The 25,601-nt window shown below is 37.3% G+C and overlaps 1 protein-coding gene across 2 annotated transcripts in view; it reads left to right on the top strand.

Annotated features, from left to right (window-relative positions):
- The window catches only part of ERCC8 (ERCC excision repair 8, CSA ubiquitin ligase complex subunit), a 68,304-nt gene extending 43,388 nt beyond the window's left edge, over positions 1 to 24,916 (top strand). For both annotated transcript variants that reach the window (XM_007176066.3, XM_057541820.1), the window contains 3 exons: positions 6,476 to 6,673; positions 16,751 to 16,831; positions 21,916 to 24,916. In XM_007176066.3, the coding sequence (XP_007176128.1) occupies positions 6,476 to 6,673; positions 16,751 to 16,831; positions 21,916 to 21,984 (348 nt within the window). In that variant the 3' untranslated portion in view covers positions 21,985 to 24,916. The remainder of the gene's footprint in view (positions 1 to 6,475; positions 6,674 to 16,750; positions 16,832 to 21,915) is intronic.
- Positions 24,917 to 25,601: the final 685 nt, after the last annotated feature.

Below are 25,601 nucleotides of genomic sequence, written 5' to 3'. Positions count from 1 at the left end.
GCGAGCTGGGGCTACTCTTCGTTGCGGTGTGTGGGCTTCATATTGCAGTGGCTTCTCTTGTTGCGGAGCACGGGCTCTAGGCACACGGGCTTCAGTAGTTGCAGCATGCAGGCTCAGTAGTTGTGGCTTGTGGGCTCTAGAGCACAGGTTCCGTAGATGTGGCTCACGGGCTTAGTTGCTCCATAGCATGTAGGATCTTCCTGGCCAGAGCTCAAACCCATGTCCCCTGCATTAGCAGGCAGATTCTTAACCACTGCACCACCAGGGAAGCCCGCATGTATCTTCTCTAATTAGAGTTTTCATCTTTTCCCGTTATATGTCCAGGAGTGGGATTGCTGGATCATATGGTAACTCTATTTTCAGTTTTTTAAGGAACCTCCATACTGTTTTCTATAGTGGCTGCACCAATTTACATTTCCACGAACAGTGTGGAAGGGTTCCCTTTTCTCCACACCCTCTCCATACAAGTGCTAGATTCTTATGTGGTAATTAATTTTTAGTCTTTTTAAAAATTTATGTTATAGTCCTTACCAGATGTACCTCTGGTTTAGTCACTTTCAGAATAAGCTACCAAAAGTTTATAATTTGGCAATAATACTAATAGCTAATATTTATTGAGAGCTTATGTGCCAGTTACTACGCTAATAAAAATTAACATTTAATATATGTGCCAAGTATACATGGTGTTGTTTAATCACCACATCAACACTATGAAGGTTGTTACTCTTATAACACCCATTTTACACATGAGGAAAATAAGACATAAAATTAGGTAACTTGCCTGAGTTTACATAGCTAGAAAGCAACAGAGTTTGACTCTAGATTCTACTCTTACTATAACGCTGATTATACCCAGACCCCTTAAAGCATTTATTAACTACCTTAAGGTTCATATTAATGTTAATTATATTCCTTTCTTTAATCATCCTTTCTAGCTAATTCTCTCTTAGATATTCTAGGTATCACTTTTATTATTAAAAACTAACTTTAAGGTCAGAATTGTTTGTGCCAGATTACTTTAGGGTTTGCTAATCCCTCTTATTCTTTATGAAATGCTTCTCCATCATGTCTCACGCTAAAAACTCAGGCATTGCAAATTTTAATTTAGAATCTCCCACTCATTATATTGTACCATGTCCCTAATCAGGTCACACCTTCCTTTTTCTCATTTTATTCATTTGTTTAATAAGTATTTATTGAGTACTTCCTATTTTCCAGGCAGTATTATACAGCAATAGACAAAACATAGAAAAGTTCTATCCTTGTGGAGCTTACATTCCAGGGAGAGAAAGAAAGACATCCATCAGTCAATGAATGGATGGATGGATGAATGGGTAAAGTGTATATTCGGTGCAGTAAGTACTATAAAGAAAAGCAAAGCAAGGAAGGGAGCCTAGAAAATATTAAGAAGCTGGAGTTGATGTTTTACCTAGGGCAGTCAGGCTAGGTCTGACTCAGAAGATGACATTTGGCCTTAAGGAAATGAAGGAGTGAGCCATCCAACATCTGGGAGGGAGAGCATTCCAGGAAGAGGAAGGACGAAAGTACAAAGACCCTGAGGCAGGAGCATGCTTGGGATACCCAAGGAGCGTGTATGTGGCTCTTGTGTTAGACTAGAGTGAGCAAAGGGGAGAGTAATAGGAGATAAGCAACAGAAGGAACAGGATACCAGAGCTTACAGGCTTGTAGCCCTTGGTAAGGGCTTCGGCTTTTTCTATGCGTGAGATAGAAAGCCACTCAAGGCTTTTGAGTGGAGAAGTGACAGGGTCATTTTGGAAAAGTAGGTTGACATGTGCATCAAAGGTGAATGTGATAGAAATAAATGGTATTGAGTACATACATAAATTGTTAATGTGATTTTATTCCATTTTTCTCTCCATCTTGAAGGTGGTGATACTCATAGTCTATGGATTTTTGCTAGTAAGCCCATATTTTGAATAGTGTGTTTAGAATGGATAATACATTTTAAAAAGGACTTGATCAAAGGAAAGGTCATTCATGCAAAAATACTAGAGTGGCCCAGAAACTCACCTACAAAGAACACTTAAAGGAATTGGGACATTGATCCCAGAAAAAGTAACTCTCAGGGGAAGCGCAATGTATTCAAACACTTAAAGGGCTGTCAGACAGAATAGTAAGCAAATTTCAGTCCTGCCATTTAGTAATTTGGGGATATTAGGCAGTTTATTTAAGGTGAGATCATGAAGGACTATCATCAGAGTTTCAGTGTCTCCATCATGTAAATCAGGATTATTAGGTACCTAAACAGTAATTGTAAGGGCAAAATGGAAGTATGTAAAGAGTAGTACTGTACCTGCTAAATAATAGGCATATCATAAATGATAACTATTTTTATTGTATGGTGTTGCCTTATTGGTAGTACCCTTATAATTTAAGAAAAATGTATAAGTACATGCTTCCAATATATGTATAATTATTTATAAATTATATACACGTACTGTTGTGGGTCTATATATTTTATTAAAGCTTAATTTCTTATTTTTTAGTTAAAAATGAAATAGAAATTCTCATATTTTCCCCTCATACCTTAATGGATCATCTTACAGACTCTTTGAGGTGCCAACTGCACTCTGGAAACCATTCCCTTAGAGTACAAAAAACTCTACCTACAGGGAAAATTCACAGAGAGACAGCTTTTGGCACAGCAACGAAATTTTAAAATAGCTATTCTGGTGTTTACTGTTATAGTTATTGGTGTTATCATTCACCCAGTCACCAATGGCTAGAAAGTGGGAGTCTATCCTTTATTCTCCCCTTCCCTTATCCCAGCTATTAAATCATTTACAAGTCCTCTTAATTGTTTCTTCATAATTTATTTCTTAGCTCTCTTCCCTTCCAGCCTCACTTTGGGCCCTCATTGTCTCTCTCTTTAATTACTCTAACGTCCGTCTAACTTTTCCCAAACTCATCTCCCAGTGAAAGTGTTTGCTCAGTAAACTTTCAGATTATGAAAACTGAATATTTTTGCCTGTTGTGCACAAGGCCTTCATAAGCTGTCTCTTCTAACTCACTAGCTTTATATCTTGCCACTTCCCCATTTTTTTCCCTGTCCTTAGCCATACTGAGCTACTTAAAGGTCTTTAAATATATGCTCTCTCACCCTTCATTCTTTGTGTCGACTGCTGCCTTTGCTTTAGAATACCGTCTTCTCCTTCCTGTCCTAGCTGCTTCTCAGCTTTCAAGATTCATTTCAGGCACAATCTCTTTTTAACTCCTCTAGTCTAGCTTACCTGCTTCCAGAGTACCCAGTGCTCACTTGTATTACAATAGACTGTGATCATCACTTAGTGGAATTAAAGAAAAATAATTTACCACAGTGTGGCACGGTGCTTTTTGATTTAGTATAGTCTAGATTTCAGTTTCTGATTCTGTCACTTACTAGCCAAGAGACCTTGATCGAAATACTTAACCTTTCTAAGTGTTTTCTTTTTGTTTAATAATGTCACCTATCTCATAGTATTGTTTGCATATTATATGAAATAATGCATGTAAAATATTTAGCACATTGTCTGATACTTACAGCAAATGTTAACACTTAGTAAACATTACCTGTCATTATTATTAATTATGCTGATAGTTGTTTGACAGTGAAATGGGCTGCCTTATGACGGAATCTTGGCATCACTGTAGGTATTTATTCAGTGACTAGATGTATATATTTCCTGGGACAATAAAAGGGATTCATAAGGTAGGGAACTATGTTTGCCATCATCCTATCCCACATCTATGAAATTTTCCTCCCCTATCAGAATCTTTTCAAAGACTGTACATACCACCTTTAAGACATCATAACCAAAAGTAGCCTGTTCTTCTTCAGTACTTTCATAATATATAGCATGATATTTGTCACATACTGCTTTTTATGGTGTTTATAGTCATAAAACGGGGAGCTTAGATAATCACCTAGCACAGTGTGACACTAAGCACTTAGTAATTGGTAGATCTCTCCTTTCCTTAATCTGTTACTAGAACTTCATTCCATAGGCATTGAAAAGGTATTGATAGTTTTGAGCCCACAGGTGATTTGATCACAGCAGTGATTTACCAAGGTTAATAGGACAGTAAGTTGCAAGATGGATTACAGGGGGAGAGCCTAAGGACAAAGACAAAAGTTAATTAGCTGGTTCAGTATTTATATCTCATTGATCACTTTCCAGTTCACATTTGGGAAGGAATGTGGTATAGTGGAAAGAAAATAGGTTTTGTAGGTAGGTGTTCTGATGTGTGAATAAGACCATCACATTCTAGCAGTTCATAATTTTTCCAGGAGGAACAGAGAATTGCTAGTTGAGATTTGTGTTTTTTCTCCACCCCACCTCCCCACCCCACAGTGTTACTCTACAAATTGTTGTACATGGAGGATCAAAAGACACAAATGAGGGAATGTTATTCTTTTAAATATATAGGAATTAATAAATCTAGGGACTCACTGAATACTTCTGTATCCTAAGTGTTTTCTTATGCATTATTTCATTTTTTAAAAAATATTTATTTATTTATTTGGTTGAACTGGGTCTCAGTTGTGGCAGGCAGACTCCTTAGTTGTGGCTCGCAGGCTCCTTAGTTGTGGCATGCAAACTCTTAGTTGCGGCGTGCCTGTGGGATCTAGTTCCCTGACCAGGGATTGAACCTGGGCCCCTTGCATTGAGAGCGTGGAGTCTTAACCACTGCGCCACCAGGCAAGTCCCTGCATTATTTCATTTTATTTTTCACAATAACTCTGGTAAATGATGTTATTTCCTTTTAACAGATTAGAAGAATGAAACTCAGAGATTAAATCATTCATTACTCATAAGAGGCAAAAATAAAAAGAAAAGGAGGGGTGGAGTGGGTTTCAAAAACCCAAGTCTACTGATTATAAGTTTAATGTTTTAACATTTCACTGTACTGCTGCTGCATTGACATAGTTGAACACATGTGCTCATTTCTGTCACATGTTAACCTCAAGGGTGGGTAAGCCGAATGTAGTATCCACAATTATCAGCATATATCCATTTGAGCCTCAGTGTTTGTTTACACACAGAAACACACACACACACACACACACACACACACTCCCACCCAACCTTTAGAAAAAGAGAAAAAGGCAAATCACTCACTGTCTGTTTAAACTCCAGTATTAGCCATAGTGAAGGGAGTTATTGGTGATCTGCTTGCTCATAATTCCTAAAGGATTAGATACTGGTTTTACACTTACCCTAAGCTTATCTAAATTATCACCAGGAAGTAAACCTTTATCCCCAAGCTTCTCAGACTTTGATGGACCTACAGAACATCTAGGGATCTTGTTAAAATGAAGATTCTAGTTCAGTAGATTGGGATGGGGCCTAGAATTTGTTTCTAACTGCTCGGGTGATGCTGATGTTGTTGGTCTTGCATCTTTGACTTACAGGTGTAGAATTTTTGTTTTTGTCCCAAATATATAATTATTTATAAAAAGCTGCAATTGTAGTATACACAGTATTTGTGTTCTTTGCTTTTTTATACTTAGTTTTTATCCCTATTTTCTGCATAATTTTCATACTTATGATTTTTTAATTGCTATATAAACTGTAGAGTTAATATAACACTATTAGGAATTTACATCTATTCTCAGTTACTTTGCCATTCTAGATAGTGTGGAATTGAATTCCTCTCGGCATGTACCTTTTTGCTGTTTAATTATTTCCCTTAGATAAATTCCCAGTAGTAGTTACTAGGTCAAGGAATAAGAATATCTTTGTTGTTTAAAGGGTACAGAGTTTCAGTTTTGCAAGATGGAAAATGGATAGTGGTGACGGTTGCACAACAATATGAATATACTTAATGTCACTGAACTGTACACTTAAATTGTGGTTAAGATGGCAAATTTTATGTTATGTGTATTTTATCATAATTTAAAATGTTATAAATAAAAAGAAAGTTATCCTCCCTCCAAAAATATATATATATTATATATGTATGTGTGTATATATATAATTTTTTTTTGGAGGGAGAATATATATACACATACGTGTGTGTGTGTATATATATATATGTATATATATAAAGTATACTTTATATTTTGTTGCATAATAAACCATTTGGCCTTTTAGAAAGAATGACCAAATTGTGGTGCCACCTACACGTTTACCTCACTTGTACTAGTATTGAGTGTCTCAATGGTTTATTAATATTTTTGCTAAATGGTCTAAAATGATTCTTCAATGTTGCCTTAATTTGCATTTTTATTTCTATCACAGTTGAAACGTGAACATTTGTTTTTGTGGGTCTTTTTACTATTTGTATTTCCCTCGTATATGAAATGTACATTTATGTCATTGGCCCTTATTCCTATTAGGACATTGATCATTTTTTTTTAGACTTACTAGAGTCGTTTCTATAGTAGAATATTTTAAGTAAATATTTTTTCCTGTCTTTGTTGTCTTTTTAATTCAGATTTAAGTGAGTAACTTTATGCTTTTACATCCTACAGGTGAACTATGGAAAAGTATGTAATGACAGTAGAAAAGGATTGAAATTCACTGTCTCCTGTGGCTGCAGTTCAGAATTTGTTTTTGTACCATATGGTAGCACCATTGCTGTTTATACAATTTACTCAGGAGAACAGATAACTATGCTTAAGGGACATTATAAAAGTGTTGACTGCTGTGTATTTCAGTCTAATTTCCAGGTAAGAATGATATTTAGGGGAATTTAGAATGTTCAGGTAGCTAGCTTGCCAGAGTAGTTGTATATAAAAGAGTAAATTGCAGTTTCATTCTAAGGAATTATACTTTTTATCCACATCTGAGATAGAGTTTATTAAATAGAGGATAGATTTTTTTTTTAGGTGGCATAGGATGTCTCTGTGAATCAATATAATACTGTGCAACTTGACTGGGATAAATTCTTTCTTTTTTATATGGGCTCCATTTATTTGGCAGTTGAAAATCTCTGGCAAATTAAAATAATTTCTTGCAAATGAGCTTTTGGGAAAAAAATGGAACATGTGTCTCATCTCAAAATATAGTTTGTGTATCTTGATTTACATATGTGTGAATATGTCTGAAATTTAGTTTATTTTTTTCTTATTTTCTGCCAATGGCTAATAAGTTTACTTTAGTGTTGATGCAACTTACATAATTTCTTAAATACCTATGGTTTTTGTTTGTTTAACATCCTAACCTTTCTCTTTCATCTCACCAATGGAGCAGATTGTTTTTTCCATAGAACATTTGCATAGATTACCTCATATGCTCCTTTAAATGAGTCTCTAATGTAGCAAGATTGTTGGTATTTTCCCTGCATCGTAGATAATGAAAATGAGGCTCGTGAAAATTAAATACTGAAAGAATGAATATTATGGGTTATTAGAGCTAGGAGGGACTTTATCACCTTATTCATTCATTCATTAATACTCATTACTTAATTTGTGTCTGACGCTGTGAAGTAAGATATACAGGGCTGGTTTTTCAGCCAGCACACGTCAGCATGGCAGTATCCATTATTAAAATACTCAAATTCATATCCTGCTGTTTGTTACATAGCTATTGTACTAAGCCCCCTAAGTGACCTCCAGCTTCACCCCCTTCCCTGGGGCCTCCTAGACCTAGTAACTAAGAGGGACCTTCAGACCCTGCTCCCTCTCTATGTCCAGTATCTCTTCTGATTGGCCAGTGTCCTGATGTACCATTTATTAAATATTTTTAGTGTTACTTCTGGGAAAAGGCTACTAAGGCAACAAGAGGGGTGATGTGACTTGCCTCAAATCTGCAAGTAGATTTACAGAGCATGATTATCCATTCAAAGAAATTCTTAGAATACAGTACCTCTTTTCTTATCCAGAGTCACTTAGAGACACAGCCAAGATTTTAACACAGGTATTCTGACTACCAGTTGTTGCTTTCCACCAAATCAGAGCTTCCTAGAATGTATTAAAAGTATGTCAAGATAATTGATTCCCTTCAGTCCCTGGAATAGCTGAGACAAGCCTAGGATAGCCAGAGAGCTGGGGCCAGTTGCCTCCTGACAAATACCATTTCTTTTTTTTTTTTTTTTTAACATCTTTATTGGAGTATAATTGCTTTACAATGGTGTGTTAGTTTCTGCTTTATAACAAAGTGAATCAGTTATACATATACATATGTTCCCATATCTCTTCCCTCTTGCATCTCCCTCCCTCCCACCCTCCCTATCCCACACCTCTAGGTGGTCACAAAGAACAGAGCTGATCTCCCTGTGCTATGCGGTTGCTTCCCACTAGCTATCTATTTTACGTTTGGTAGTGTATATATGTCCATGCCACTCTCTCTCTTTGTCACATCTTACCCTTCCCCCTCCCCATATCCTCAAGTCCATTCTCTAGTAGGTCTGTGTCTTTATTCCAGTCTTGCCACTAGGTTCTTCATGACCTTTTTTTTTTTTCCCCTTAGATTCCATATATATGTGTTAGCATACTATATTTCTTTTTCTCTTTCTGACTTACTTCGCTCTGTATGACAGACTCTAACTCCATCCACCTCATTACAAATACCTCCATTTCATTTCTTTTCATGGCTGAGTAATATTCCATTGTATATATGTGCCACATCTTCTTTATCCATTCATCCGATGATGGACACTTAGGTTGCTTCCATGTCCTGGCTATTGTAAATAGAGCTGCAATGAACATTTTGGTACATGACTCTTTTTGAATTATGGTTTTCTCAGGGTATATGCTCAGTAGTGGGATTGCTGGGTCGTATGGTAGCTCTGTTTTTAATTTTTTAAGGAACCTCCGTACTGTTCTCCATAGTGGCTGTATCAATTTACATTCCCACCAACAGTGCAAGAGGGTTACCTTTTCTCCACACCCTCTCCAGCATTTATTGTTTGTAGATTTTTTGATGATGGCCATTCTGACTGGTGTGAGATGATATCTCATTGTAGTTTTAATTTGCATTTCTCTAATGATTAATGATGTTGAGCATTCTTTCATGTGTCTGTTGGCAATCTGTATATCTTCTTTGGAGAAATGTCTATTTAGATCTTCTGCCCATTTTTGGATTGGGTTGTTCGTTTTTTTGTTATTGAGCTGCATGAGCTGCTTGTAAATCTTGGAGATTAATCCTTTGTCAGTTGCTTCACTTGCAAATATTTTTTCCCATTCTGAGGGTTGTCTTCTCGTCTTGTTCATGGTTTCCTTTGCTGTGCAAAAGCTTTTAAGTTTCATTAGGTCCCATTTGTTTATTTTTGTTTTTATTTCCATTTCTCTAGGAGGTGGGTCAAAAAGGATCTTGCTGTGATGTATGTCATAGAGTGTTCTGCCTGTGTTTTCCTCTAAGAGTTTGATAGTGTCTGGCCTTACATTTAGGTCTTTAATCCATTTTCAGTTTATTTTTGTGTATGGTGTTAGAGAGTGTTCTAATTTCATTCTTTTGCATGTAGCTGTCCAGTTTTCCCAGCACCACTTATTGAAGAGGCTGTCTTTTCTCCACTGTATATGCTTGCCTCCTTTATCAAAGATAAGGTGACCATATGTGTGTGGGTTTATCTCTGGGCTTTCTATCCTGTTCCATTGATCTATATTTCTGTTTTTGTGCCAGTACCATACTGTCTTGATTACTGTAGCTTTGTAGTATAGTCTGAAGTCAGGGAGCCTGATTCCTCCAGCTCCATTTTTCATTCTCAAGATTGCTTTGGCTATTCAGGGTCTTTTGTGTTTCCATACAAATTGTGAAATTTTTTGTTCTAGTTCTGTGAAAAATGCCAGTGGTAGTTTGATAGGGATTGCATTGAATCTGTAGATGCTTTGGGTAGTAGAGTCATTTTCACAATGTTGATTCTTCCAATCCAAGAACATGGTATATCTCTTCATCTATTTGTATCATCTTTAATTTCTTTCATCAGTGTCTTATAATTTTCTGCATACAGGTCTTTTGTCTCCTTAGGTAGGTTTATTCCTAGATATTTTATTCTTTTTGTTGCAGTGGTAAACAGGAGTGTTTTCTTAATTTCACTTTCAGATTTTTCATCATTTGTGTATAGGAATGGAAGAGATTTCTGTGCATTAATTTTGCATCCTGCTACTTTACCAAATTCATTGATTAGCTCTAGGAGTTTTCTGGTAGCATCTTTAGGATTCTCTATGTATAGTATCATGTCATCTGCAGACAGTGACAGCTTTACTTCTTCTTTTCCGATCTAGATTCCTTTTATTTCTTTTTCTTCTCTGATTGCTGTGGCTAACACTTCCAAAACTATGTTGAATGATAGTGGTGAGAGTGGGCAACCTTGTCTTGTTCCTGATCTTAGTGGAAATGGTTTCAGTTTTTCACCATTGAGGACAATGTTGGCTGTGGGTTTGTCATATATGGCCTTTATTATGTTGAGGAAAGTTCCCTCTATTCCTACTTTCTGCAGGGCTTTTATCATAAATGGGTGTTGAATTTTGTCGAAAGCTTTCTCTGCATCTGTTGAGATGATCATATGGTTTTTCTCCTTCAATTTGTTAATATGGTGTATCACGTTGATTGATTTGCGTATATTGAAGAATCCTTGCATTCCTGGAATAAACCCCACTTGATCATGGTGTATGATCGTTTTAATGTGCTGTTGGATTCTGTTTGCTAGTATTTTGTTGAGGATTTTTGCATCTATGTTCATCAGTGATATTGGCCTGTAGTTTTCTTTCTTTGTGACATCTTTGTCTGATTTTGGTATCAGGGTGATGGTGGCCTCGTAGAATGAGTTTGGGAGTGTTCCTCCTTCTGCAATATTTTGGAAGAGTTTGAGAAGGATAGGTGTTAGCTCTTCTCTAAATGTTTGATAGAATTCGCCAGTGAAGCCATCTGGTCCTGGGCTTTTGTTGGAAGATTTTTAATCACAGTTTCAATTTCAGTGCTTGTGATTGGTCTGTTCATATTTTCTATTTCTTCCTGGTTCAGTCTCAGCAGGTTGTGCATTTCTAAGAATTTGTCCATTTCTACCAGGTTGTCCATTTTATTGGCATAGAGTTGCTTGTAGTAATCTCTCATGATCGTTTGTATTTCTGCAGTGTCAGTTGTTACTTCTCCTTTTTCATTTCTAATTCTATTGATTTGAGTCCTCTCCCTTTTTTTCTTGATGAGTCTGGCTAATGGTTTATCAATTTTGTTTATCTTCTCAAAGAACCAGCTTTTAGTTTTATTGATCTTTGCTGTTGTTTCCTTCATTTCTTTTTCATTTATTTCTGATCTGATCTTTATGATTTCTTTCCTTCTGCTGGCTTTGGGGTTTTTTTGTTCTTCTTTCTCTAATTGCTTTAGGTGCAAGGTTACGTTGTTTATTTGAGATGTTTCCTGTTTCTTGAGGTAGGCTTGTACTGCTATAAACTTCCCTCTTAGAACTGCTTTTGCTGCATCCCATTGGTTTTGGGTCGTTGTGTCTCCATTGTCATTTGTTTCTAGGTATTTTTTTATTTCCCCTTTGATTTCTTCAGTGATCACTTCGTTATTAAGTAGTGTATTGTGTAGCCTCCATGTGTTTGTATTTTTTACAGATCTCTTCCTGTAATTGATATCTAGTCTCATAGCGTTATGGTTGGAAAAGATACTTGATATGATTTCAATTTTCTTAAATTTACCAAGACTTGATTTGTGACCCAAGATATGATCTATCCTGCAGAATGTTCCATGAGCACTTGAGAAAAATGTGTATTCTGTTGTTTTTGGGTCTAATGTCCTAGAAATATCAATTAAGTCCATCTTGTTTAATGTATCATTTAAAGCTTGTGTTTCCTTATTTATTTTCATTTTGTATGATCTGTCCATTGGTGAAAGTGGGGTGTTAAAGTCCCCTCCTATGATTGTGTTACTGTTGATTTCCCCTTTTATGGCTGTTAGTATTTGCCTTATGTATTGAGGTGCTCCTATGTTGGGTGCATAAATATTTACAATTGTTATATCTTCTTCCTGGATCAATCCCTTGATCATTATGTAGTGTCCTTCTTTGTCTCTTGTAATAGTCTTTATTTTAAAGTCTATTTTGTCTGATATGAGAATTGCTACTCCAGCTTTCTTTTGATTTCCATTTGCATGGAATATCTTTTTCCATCTCCTCACTTTCAGTCTGTATGTGTCCCTAGGTCTGAAGTGGGTCTCTTGTAGACAGCATATATACAGGTCTTGTTTTTGTATCCATTCAGCCAGTCTGTGTCTTTTGGTGGGAGCATTTAATCCATTTACATTTAAGGTAATTATCGATATGTATGTTCCTATTCCCATTTTCTTAAATGTTTTGGGTTTGTTATTGTAGGTGTTTTCCTTCTCTTGTGTTTCTTGCCTAGAGAAGTTCCTTTAACATTTGTTATAAAGCTGGTTTGGTGGTGCTGAACTCTCAGCTTTTGCTTGTCTGTAAAGGTTTTAATTTCTCCATCGAATCTGAATGAGATCCTTGCTGGGTAGAGTAACCTTGGTTGTAGGTTTTTCTCCTTCATCACTTTAAGTATATCCTGCCACTCCCTTCTGGCTTGCAGAGTTTCTGCTGAAAGATCAGCTGTTAACCTTATGGGGATTCCCTTGTGTGTTATTTGTTGTTTTTCCCTTGCTGCTTTTAATATGTTTTCTTTATATTTAATTTTTGACAGTTTGATTAATATGTGTCTTGGCATGTTTCTCCTTGGATTTATCCTGTATGGGACTCTCTGTGCTTCCAGGACTTAATTAACTATTTCCTTTCCCATATTAGGGAAGTTTTCAACTATAATCTCTTCAAATATTTTCTCAGTCCCTTTCTTTTTCTCTTCTTCTTCTGGGACCCCTATAATTCGAATGTTGGTGTGTTTAATGTTGTCCCAGAGGTCTCTGATACTGTCCTCAGTTCTTTTCATTCTTTTTTCTTTATTCTGCTCTGCAGTAGTTATTTCCACTATTTTATCTTCCAGGTCACTTACCCGTTCTTCTGCCTCAGTTATTCTGCTATTGATCCCTTCTAGAGTATTTTTAATTTCATTTATTGTGTTTTTCATCGTTGCTTGGTTCCTCTTTAGTTCTTCTACGTCCTTGTTAAATGTTTCTTACATTTTGTCAATTCTACTTCCAAGATTTTGGATCATCTTTACTATCATTATTCTGAATTCTTTTTCAGGTAGACTGCCTATTTCCTCTTCATTTGTTAGGTCTGGTGTGTTTTGACCCTGCCCCTTCATCTGCTGTGTGTTTTTTTGTCGTCTCATTTTGCTTATCTTACTGTGTTTGGGGTCTCCTTTTCACAGGCTGCAGGTTTGTAGTTCCTGTTGTTTTTGGTATCTGTCCCCAGTGGCTAAGGTTGGTTCAGTGGGTTGTGTAGACTACCTGGTAGCGGGGACTAGTGCCTGTGTTCTGGTGGATGAGGCTGGTCTTGTCCTTCTTGTGGGCACGTCCACATCTGGTGGTGTGTTTTGGGGTGTCTGTGGCCTTATTATGATTTTATGCAGCCTCTCTGCTAATGGATGGGGCTGTGTTCCTGTCTTGCTAGTTGTTTGGCATAGGGTGTCTAGCACTGTAGCTTGCTGGTCGTTGAGTGAAGCTGGGTCTTGGTGTTGCGTTGGAGATCTCTGAGAGATTTTCGCCGTTTGGTATTACGTGGAGCTGGGAGGTCTCTTGTGGACCAGTGTCCTGAAGTTGGCTCTCCCACCTCAGAGGCACAGCCCTGATGCCTGGCTGGAGCACCAAGAGCCTTTCATCCACACGGCTCAGAATAAAAGGGAGAAAAAATAGAAAGAGGATAAAATAAAATAAAATAAAGTAAGGAAAAATAAAATAAAGCTATTATAATAAAAAACAAGAAAAAAATTATTAAGAAAAATTTATTAAGAAAAAAAATTTTTTAATAAAAAATAAGAAAAATTATTAAGAAAAAATTTATTAAGGAAAAAAATTTTTTAAGTAAAAAAAAAATAGAAAACAAAAAAACAGACGGACCGAACCCTAAGACAAATGGTGGAAGCAAAGCTATACAGACAAACTGTCACACAGAAGCATACACATATACACTCACAAAAAGAGGAAAAGGGGAAAAAAATAATATATCCTGCTCCCAAAGTCCACCTCCTCAATTTGGGATGATTCGTTGCATATTCAGGTATTAAACAGATGCAGGTACATCAAGTTGTTTGTGGAGCTTTAATCCACTGCTTCTGAGGCTGCTGGGAGAAATTTCCCTTTCTCTTCTTTGTTCATACAGCTCCCGGGGTTCAGCTTTAGATTTGGACCCGCCTCTACGTGTAGGTTGCCTGAGGGTGTCTGTTCTTTGCTCAGACAGGACGGGGTTAAAGGAGCAGCTGATTCGGGGGCTCTGGCTCACTCAGGCCGGGGGAGGGAGGGGTACGGATGTGGGGCGAGCCTGTGGCGGCAGAGGCCAGCATGACATTGTAACAGCCTGAGGTATGCTGTGTGTTCTCCCGGCGAAGTTGTGCCTGGATCACGGGACCCTGGCAGTGGCGGGCTGCACAGGCTCCCGGGAGGGGCGGTGTGGATAGTGACCTGTGCTCGCACACAGACTTCTTGGTGGCGGCAGCAGCAGCCTTAGCATCTCATGCCCGTCTCTTGGGTCCGTGCTGAGAGCCGCGGCTCGCACCCGTCTCTGGAGCTCATTTAGGCGGCGCTCTGAATCCCTTCTCCTAGCGCACCAGGAAACAAAGAGGCAAGAAAAAGTCTCTTGTCTCTTCGGCAGGTCCAGACCTTTTCCCGGACTCCCTCCCGGCTAGCTGCGGCGCACTAACTCCTTCAGGCTGTGTTCACACCGCCAACCCCAGTCCTCTCCCTGCAATCCGACCGAAGCCCCAGCCTCAGCTCCCAGCCCCCGCCCGCCCCGGCGGGTGAGCAGACAAGCCTCTCGGGCTAGTGAGTGCTGCTGGGCACCGATCCTCTGTGCGGGAATCTCTCTGCTTTGCCCTCCGCACCCCTGTGGCTGCGCTCTCCTCCGTGGCTCCGAAGCTTCCGCCCTCTGCCACCTGCAGTCTCCGCCCGTGAAGGGGCTTCCTAGTGTGTGGAAACCTTTCCTCCTTCACAGCTCCCTCCCACTGGTGCAGGTCCTGTCCCTATTCTTTTTTCTCTGTTATTTCTTTTTTCTTTTGCCCTACCCAGGTACATGGGGAGTTTCTTGCCTTTTGGGAGGTCTGACGTCTTCTGCCAGCATTCAGTGGGTGTTCTATAGGAGCAGTTCCACGTGTAGATGTATTTCTGATGTATCTGTGGGGAGGAAGGTGATCTCCGCGTCTTACTCTTCCACCATCTTGCCCAGACCCCCCTCTTTTTTTTTTTTTTAATTTATTTTTTATTTATTTATTTGGCTGCATTGGGTCTTCATTGCTGTGCGCAGACTTTCTCTAGTTGTGGCGAGCAGGGGCTGCTCTTTGTTGCAGTGCACAGGTTTCTCATTGCGCTGGCTTGTCTTGTTGCAAAGCACAGGCTCTAGGCGCAGGGCTTCAGTAGTTGCGGTGCGTGGGCTCAGTAGTTGTGGTACACGGGCTTAGTTGCTCCGCAGCATGTGGGATCTTCCCGGACCAGGGCTCGAACCTGTGTCTCCTGCATTGGCAGGCGGATTCTTAACCACTACACCACCAGGGAAGTCCGACAAATACCATTTCTATATGTGCTATGCACTAAGAAAGATTTGAATCACTGCATTACATCAGAAAGCTTCCAACTCTTATCCCATTTCATCTATTATGATTTCTGAAAAGGAAAATAATTATAAATCTAAATTATAAAAGTAAAGGAGAGTAGTATTTTTGCATCCATTCAGCTTTTTAAAAAATTGACCTAGTATTTTACATCCTGTTTTTTCTTTTCACACTATGACTATTTGGTTTACATCCTGCTCCTTTCTCTTGACAATATGAATATTTTCCACTGTCATTAAATATTCTTCAAAAATAAATTTAGTGATTATGTAATATCACATCATATTAATGCAGGATAAATTTATATATAAATCATTACCCTGGACAATAATTTTTGGAAAATTATTGTTATTTTTGTTATTATAAATATAATATTGATGATAATATCCTTGAATTTCATGTGTGTCTTTGGCATGACTTCTTAGAAATTCATACAGAAACTTCTGACACATGTTGAGATTTCATTCTCTGAAAAGATTATAGCAATTTATACCCTTTGTATGGGAGCATATCTGTTTCACTGCCCCATAGGAATATTTTCAGTAGTAGCCAATATAACATATTTCTGAAGTTTTGTGGGGAGGCAAATGAACATTGTTCAGCATGTGCAGACAGCATATCCATAAAGACATTGACATTGACTGTGCATCAACCCAAGCTTCTTATAAAATAAGCTTCTCAGCAAGCATGGCATATATGTCTTAATGCTCTTTAGTTGAGTTCTTTTTTTGAACTTTTGGCCTATTTTAGCTAGAAACTCATATGGTTTCTTCATTGAAGTCTTTATTAAAGCTCAGTTATTGACAGAAAAGGACAAAATTTATTTCTTCCATTTTTTTCTCATTCTCTGACACTTGAAATAAATGGATACTATGATTAAAAATTACAGTGATTGTTTTTGTGAATTTTAACATGTTAGCAACATGTTAACATATCCTAGTACTATTTTTAAATACAAAACAAGGCTTTACTACATCTTAAACAAACAAAAAAACATCAGCCCAGTTTCTTTGGGGAGTAGAAATAGAATTAATCTTAATTAATCTAACCTAATCTTAATTAATCATTTAAAAATTGATGTCGTTTATTTCAGATTGGCACCAGCTTTAAAGTGACCTACAATTACATCTTTGCTTTGTGTTATAGGAACTTTATAGTGGTAGCAGAGACTGCAATATTCTTGCTTGGATACCATCCTTATATGAATCAGTTCCTGATGATGAGGAGGTAAATATTATTTATACAAATTGTACAGTGACTTCTAAATCATAAAAAAAGTTATTATTAATTTACTTTATATGAGAGAAACTTTTAAAGCATTTCTTGCTATTTTGTGATTGTAAAAATAATTTGCCTCTATAGTATATTTGGAAAATTCAAAAAAATATTAAGAGAAGAACATACATTTCTGAAGTTTATTAATTACTATTAACATTTTGATTTACTTCATTCTTGTTTTTTCCTGTGCATACTTTTTAGCATGGTTAATATTATGCTTGAACATACAGCTTAGCATCCTGCTTAAGACTTTTTCCATGTCATTAATAAGTATTTGTAAATATTGTTTTTAATAATATAACATTCTGTCATTTATTTACCATAATTTACTCAAATATTTTCCTATTGGGAGACATTTCTTTTGATCATTATAAACACATCAAGGTAAATATCTGTTCAAAAATTATTTACATTTCTGATTACTTCTTTGGTTAGATTCCTAGAAGTAGTGTTACCTCTTGAGTTATCATGTATGACATGTTTAAGGTTCTTTATTCACACGATCAAATTTTATCAGTTTACACTTCTACCAGCAGTCTGTTAGTGCCTATCTCAGAGAATAAACTGGTACAGATATGACAGTGTGAATAAAGAACCTGAAAAATGTGGTGGGGGGCTTCCCTGGTGGCGCAGTGGTTGAGAATCTGCCTGCCAATGCAGGGGACACGGGTTCGAGCCCTGGTCTGGGAGGATCCCACGTGCCGCGGAGCGGCTGGGCCTGTGAGCCACAACTACTGAGCCTGTGCGTCTGGAGCCTTTGCTCCTCAACAAGAAAGGCCGCGACAGTGAGAGGCCCGCGCACCGTGATGAGGAGTGGCCCCCGCTCGCCGCAGCTGGAGAGGGCCCTCGCACAGAAACGAAGACCCAACACACCCAAAAAAAAAAAAAAATTAAAAAAAAAAAAAACCCCACAATGCTAAAACTGCCAGTAGATTAATTTAAAAAAAAAAAAATGTGGTGGGAAAACAAAGATAAATAAGACATGATTTCTGGTCTTAGGTAGTAGCCTCTGAATTTTTTTACTTTTTTGTCAAGCTATCTAAAGGTGAAATCTTCCAGATTTCATCATGTGTCTAATTTGATTTATTATGGCTTTGATTAGTTTTAGTGTACACCTGCTTTAAATACTGAATTTTTTTTGTACAAAGCTTAATATGCTCAAATAATTTGGTTCAGCCATTGATTTTGCATTATTATTTAATTACTGTGTCCTGCTGTTTGGGAATTACTATATACATTAAATCCAACTCATAATACTACAGGCCATGTTAGAAAGTTTAACAATCATTCACCAAATGAAAACTATAAAAAAAAACTAGAAATAAATCATCTTTGCTTATGTATAAAAAAAGGATATTATTTAGAAGAAAACTAAATTGCTTATTTTATAAAGAGAGTATGCGACTCTGATGGTTTATTTCCTCATTATATAGTTACAGTGATAGTTTGAACTCCCCATCTAGAAGAATTTTTGTATATGGGAAATTAAGCTGAACAAGTAGAAATCAAACAGAGGTACACAAAAAATAAGTTAGCTTTATAGTTAAGCTTTAGAGCTATGAAACCTGACCTTTTAAAATGCACTGTGTATATGCTTTAAGATAGGCACCATTCTCAAATTAATATAAAATGTAAGTGCTAAGATTATTTCCACAAAATTTTAGTTTGAAAGATTTCTGTGAATGTAGGTAGAACATGAATATGATCGCGATGCAGATCCCAATAGAGAAGTCCGTCTACACAAGACCCTGTTACATGTATATTTACTGTTTAACTCATATTTAAAAGTATTTTCATCTCACCTATCAAATGAATGCCTGCTGCAGTTCCCCAGAGAGGCAACTTAACACAAAACATAACATACACATGCACATACTCACACACTCACTTTGTCTGTAGTTTCAGGTAAACTAAATAATAGTAATACTGGTAACTGGGTTTGAATCCCAGTTCTGCCATTCATTAGTGATCTGAGACAAGTTTATGATATCTTCAAACATCAGAATCATCAAAGCAAAATTGTTCTTAGGTTTCCTTTCAAATCCACCCTTGAGATGAGATTTACTTCTCCATCAACCAAGATACAATCCCTTAGGGGTGTTTCTTCTGATATCCAAGATAGAGGAGGAATTTAGTTCTACCATAAGAAATTGAAGGGCATTGGGCAATAGGGACAGGTTTTATGATCTTTAAGCATAAATCCTATTATTTATTTTTATTTATTTATTTATTTATTTATTTTTTGGCCGTGTTGGGTCTTCGTTTCTGTGCGAAGGCTTTCTCCAGTTGCGGCAAGCGGGGGCCACTCTTCATCGCGATGCGCGGGCCTCTCACTATTGCGGCCTCTCTTGTTGCGGAGCACAGGCTCCAGACGCGCAGGCTCAGTAGTTGTGGCTCACGGGCCTACTTGCTCCACGGCATGTGGGATCTTCCCAGACCAGGGCTCGAACCTGTGTCCCTTGCATCGGCAGGCAGATTCTCTACCACTGCGCCACCAGGGAAACCCAAATCCTATTATTTAATTGGCAGGCTGTTTTGTTATATTCTGAGGAATCTGCCTTCCTTTTGCCCCCTCTTCCTAACATTTGGTCACAATCAAAGCAAGCCTAAATAACTCCTACTCACTTTTTCCTGTCTGAGATCTCTAGGGTGACTATATTACAGTTTAAATCTGACCTCTCATCAAGAATCTTACTTTATTTTGACAGTTACACAATATGTAGCTGTTTTATTTACCACTTATCACTTGCTATATTGAGAGAACCCTATATTCTACCTATAAAGATTTTCCACTAATTACCAGTGAGAAATTTAGAATTTATCAAGATGCATGTGTGGAAGATGGTCCAGTTTGGTTTTGTTCTTCCTTCCCATTATATGGATCTGAACTAGATCCCCTTTAAACTCATGCTTCCCTGTCTCCATAACATTCACAACTATCTGTCAGTAGAACAGGCAGGCTGGATGGTTATGTTCAAGCATAGAAGGAATGTCCACTAGGAGGAGATGTTGTAGAGAAAACTGCAGTAATAGATGGTAGTTAACTTGATCAGTAGGTCTCAAACAGTATATGTGTACCACATCATATATAATATTTTTACTGCAGCTTTCAATTACAAGTAAGATGTTTTGTGTTTTTTAACAATAAAATGTACTTCTAATAATACTGTAATATACTCATATTGTTATCCTTTACTGCTATAAACAGTAAAATTTATATGCAACTGCCTTTCCAATTTTCACTTTTTTTTGTTTGCTTACCATAGCAACAATAATTTACATTAAAATATAATTTTGCTTCTCTGTTGATTCTTCAAATGAAATTTAAATGTTTAATTCGTTACATATTGGGCTTCCATAGTGAAATTAGAAGGCATGGCCTTTGTGTGGTTCATCTACCCAGGGACATTTTGGTAGATATCTAAGGCAGAGTTAAAGGCTTTTAGAGCTAGAGTAGGGAAGAATAATCACCTAACCCCTAAGGACAATACATCTTTAAATAAACTGTCACTAAATAACCTAACTTGGTAGTTAAATTATAAACCCAGAAAGGTAGAAAATTCAGTAAACACTTGGATGAAAGAATAAATAAACAGTCTTCAGTATGCTACTCTTGCAGATCAGTGGACTGCTACTAGAAATAAGTGAATAGTTTGCTGAGGTTTGGTAATAGTTTTGGATCTGGACACCAGGTATAATGGAATTTTGTTTGTACAACTAAGTGACAATAGCCAATATTAGGTTTAGTAATGGTGACAATACCAACATTAGATTAAGTAATGGACTCAGATCTAAGCTTTAACAACTATAAAGAATACCTAAATTAACATATTGTTTTGTTTTTTGTTTCTTTTTTTTTTTTTTTTTTACTGGAAACACCCACTTTTTCTACTGTTATCATTGTTTGAATTTTAAGAGTCTAAATCATCATGTTCATCAAAAGGAAATGAACATTCTCAGACATACAGTAGGGGCTACCCTTAACATAAAATATTGCTATATGTTGTAAAAGGTAATATATCTAAGATAATTTAAGAATAATCTAAGAACTAATACATTATTGGATTTGGAGTCTGAACAAACTGGCAGCAAACATAAAAGCTGCAGAGTAGGAAGCACACGTGGCTCATAATGCCCAGATACTCAAAAAAAAGAGATCATTTTAAAGTCCTTTAATCATTTGCCAAAGAATAAGAAGGTTAGCCATTCAAAAAATTTCCCCAAACAAGTGAATTGATTTGAAATACCACAGGTAATTAAAATTCCTCTATTGCTGATTACATTTATTAGGTACAGCTTTAAAGTTGTAAGAGTACTGTGATGTTTTGTTATTTTAGATAGATACTGTCTAATGCATGTTCTCTTTCACAGAAATCTCCCAGGGAAACCTATGTGCTAATGACAAAATGTTACCGTTTTCCAATACATTTTGCCTGTCTTTTTCAACTGCTTCCCTAGCTACATACATACATACATACATACATAAATAAACCTCGCTACTTAATACCAAAAATGATATTACTCCGTTTGATGAACACCTTATTCCCCACATGTGGATATTTGCTTATTTATAAAAATCAGGTCCATCCAAGCAGTAAAAAGTTGCTCACATTAATATTTTGGGCTCTCAAGTCAGACTATAGACCTGAGTCCAGCCTTAGCCACATGGATATTAATGTGCCCTCTTCTCCAGGTAACTCCGAAGAGGTGTAAAAATGCCTTAAGTAATAGCAGCAGCATCGTGTGTGTGTCTCTGTGTCTGTGTGTCTGTGCGTGTCTGTGTGTGTGTATGAGGTAACTACTTTGAAGGAAACATAATTTGGATAAAGTCTGATATGTCTATTTAAAATGAAGTTACATTATATTGTATGCTGGGTGTTTCTTTTGTTAACTTTTGGGTTGAAATTAACAATTGTATAGTTTCTTCAAAAATAATCTAGTTTCTTTTTATCTGATATATTTCATAACTATATTGTGAGCCTAAAATTATGAGGTAGAATAATTGAGTCTTTCTTTTTTGCCCCTTTTTTTAGACTTCAACCAGATCACAGTTAAATCCAGCATTTGAAGATGCCTGGAGCAGCAGTGATGAGGAAGGATGACTATCATTCTTAGTACCTTTTTGTCTCTATTGATGAAACTTTTAAAACAGGACTGTTTTATTTTTTTAATTGTCCAGTGACAGCTACATTAGCCCTGAATTTGGGTGGTTTTTTTCCTTTTGTTTTAAAATGATGTTAATAGTTGCATGAAATCCTGCAGCAGAGTTCCATATAGTTTATTTAATCAGAACATGTCTCTTTGATCCCAGTTGCTGTTGTCTGCCGCAGCCCGTAGAGCTATAGTAGAAGGAGACAGGTCATGGTAGCCCCTTTGTGGGAACTTGAGCAGATTGTGTGAACAATAAGATGCAGTCTTGGAGGATGAGCACATAGAGGTTATCAGCACTGACTTTCTCCTGCTGGTTGTACCATCACCTTGCTCATTTTCACTTTCAAGAATGATTTTACTAAGGATTATATCAAAAAGTTTAGTTGAAAAGGTAGCATCAGAATTTGTTTATTCTTATTTATGTATTCCGTTTTTGCAATGATTTCATTTACTTAACCGTTGTCTAGCTTTATGTTAAGTTTTCTTGAACTCATTGCCTTCCACAATCTAAAAAATGCATCACAGGAGGTATTTAACTTAGGGAAAATACTGTATTTCCTTTATTTTAATGCATCAGATGGCAGCTTGAACTACTCTTCTATGAATCTCTTTAAGATGTGACCAAGTCCTACTTCATTCATCAAAGCACAAAATATCCTGGCAGGGAATCTGGCTTAAACATGAAATGTCATAAAATTTCTATTTTATTTTCTACTCTTCTTGTGTCATAACCCACAAGTGATTATCATGAACCTAATCTTATATTCCCTTTCTTTCTGATTCTATCAATAGGAGACTAGTTAAAGAGGTTTTTGTGAGCTTGAATACCAAGTATACAGTTGTTGAGTTTTTAAGTGTGTGTTAGGCCTCATATCAGACCTTTCTGGCCAAACATTTTCCATACGTTTACTTTATAGTTGATCTTCTTAAGCCCTGACTTAAGCTCTCGCTTTTTCTCACTTGGTGAGGATTCTTACAATCTTTGAGAATGCTATTGAAATTGGAATTTTTTTTTTAATTTTAAGAAAAAAAGAGTCTTTCTCCAAACTGCAAATACATATAGGTAACTGGTACATTTCGAAAAGGTCCATCTGCTGGGGATGTGGAATGACTACCCTCCTAGTGCCATGGGATGAGTCGAATCCACTGACCGGGCAGCGCTGACAACCAATGAGGCCATATCAGTACCTAGTGTCTGCGACGTTGCATGTTCCTGTAGGCATCCATGAACCATTTTCCTTTTCCCCTCTGGGCTTTTCTGAGTCACATCTCAGCCTGTTCCTCAAAGTAGTCGGAGATGGCTCCACCTGAGCACTCGCTTATGTGCTGTGGGCCATTTGTGGGTTTGGTGTGAGGGCCTTCTCAGGAGATCATGGCTCCCCACGAGCATTGTTCAGGTCACAAGCTTCTCTGCTGTGTCTGCCTACTGCTGTCGCAAGCAATCCGTTCCCCACCCTAGTAGGGTATAAGAGGTCCCATCCCTGGAGACCGTGGCTCAGTGTTTAATGAAGAAGGAGAGGAGGGGAAAGGAGCACCTGGTTCCAGCATGCCCCCCGCCAAAACCTGAAGAGTTGATCCAATTAATTTTGGAAATACAAAGCCTTGGTCCATGCATATGGGCCCTCATAAGAGCTGCTACTTATCAACATGCAAAGAGTCTCATGCTCAAAACAAAAAATGTAAAAGATGAAGTTGATGCCACCGTTGCTTTCCTAGATGTAGACCCTAGCCCCTCTAAGGTTGATTAGGACACCCTAGAGAAGGGGGGTGCTGCTTACAGAGAGGCCACTAGCGACCAATAGGAGCTTATCAGGTAAACACCCAACAGAAAAAAAAAAGAAAAGTTTTAGTCATCTAGAGGTACAAGCCATTCTGTAAGTTTAAAAAAAAAGTGGCAGTGTGAGGAAGGGACTGATGATTCCATGGACAGGGGCAATCCCGGGGGTAAGTTGCCCAGAAGCACCTGGCCCCTTCACCCTCCCTTTTTTCCTCTTATCAGCCAGAAAAAGAAAGTAAAGACTGCACCTTCAGGGTGCAAAAGCCTGAAACAGGAAGAGAACAGAAAAACTGACTGCCACTTTAGGTGGATACAAGCTCAAGGGGAGAAAAAACAGGAACTTTAAATCTTAGGTACTAAGCAAACACCAGTCTAGCAAACATAATGCTAACTGTAGATTACTTAAGATTTAAAAGCAAAAACAGAAAATAAAAGGTAATTGAATAATATATATATAAATATAATATTAAAGCAAAGTTTTATAATTTGATCCAATTAAAAATCCAAAATTTATATACTAAATGAATATACTAAAGAATTTCTATAACAATAAGATTACAGTGGCACCTTATGATAGATCACTACAACGTTAAGGATGTGGTCCCATCCACTGGGGCCCCCATGCTCAATATCCAATGTTATTTCTTTTAAATTTTATTGAAGTGTAATTGATTTACGATGTTGTGTTAATTTCTGCTGTGCAGCAAAGTGACTCAGTTATACATGTATATATTCTTTTTCATATTCTTTTTCATTGTGGTTTATCACAGTATATTGAATATAGTTCCCTGTGCTATACAGTAGGACCTATATTTTATCCATCCTATATATAATAGTTTGCATCTGCTAATCCCAAATTCCCAATACTTCCCTCCCCCACACCCCTCCCCCTGAGCAACCACAAGTCTGTTCTCTATGTCTGTGAGTCTGTTTCTGTTTTGTAGATATGTTCACTTGTGTTGTATTTTAGATTCCACATATGAGTGATATCGTATGGTATTTGCCTATCGCTTTCTGACTTACTTGGCTTAGTATGATAATCTCTAGGTCCATCCATGTTGCTGCAAATGGCATTATTTCATTCTTTTTAACTGTGTGTATATATATATGTGTCTGTGTGTATACATATACATATATATATATATATATATATATATATATATATTTATCCCACATCTTCTTTATCCATTCATCTGTAGATGGACATTTAGGTAAATAGTGCTGCTATGAACATAGGGGTGCATGTATCTTTTCAAATTATAGTTTTGTCTGGGTATATGCCCAGGAGTGGAATTGATGGATGATATGGCAACAATTTTTTTAGTTTTTTGAGGAACGACCATACTGTTTTCCATAGTGACTACACCAGTTTACATTCCCACCAACAGTGTAAGACCCTTTTCTCCACACCCTCTCCAGCATTTATTATTTGTAGACTTTTTAATGATGGTCATTCTGACCAGTGTGAGGTGGTACCTCATTGTAGTTTTGTATATCCGATATTATTGAAATTACTGATTCTATTCAGTTAACAACCGGTAAATATTTTGCCCCTGTACATTTGGCTAACATGTTCTGTTCAGTGCCTATTTCACCAGCCTCTAGCTGCTGTTCGCCTTCACTTCAAAGAGACACAATACACCTTTTCCAGACTGTCCATTGGGTACCTCAGCAGCTTTGCCATCACAATCTAGGCAGACAAGATCTCACCTGCATCCACCTTTTTCCAGGAGCACAGGTGTGATGTTGCATTGGTGACATCCTCCTCCAAGGAGACTCATTTGATATACA

Source organism: Balaenoptera acutorostrata, chromosome 2 (genome assembly GCF_949987535.1).
Source record: "Balaenoptera acutorostrata chromosome 2, mBalAcu1.1, whole genome shotgun sequence".
Taxonomy (NCBI): Eukaryota; Metazoa; Chordata; class Mammalia; order Artiodactyla; family Balaenopteridae; genus Balaenoptera; species Balaenoptera acutorostrata.
The sequence above is the reverse complement of the archived record's forward strand: the minus strand, read 5'-3'. Positions and strand labels throughout refer to the sequence as shown.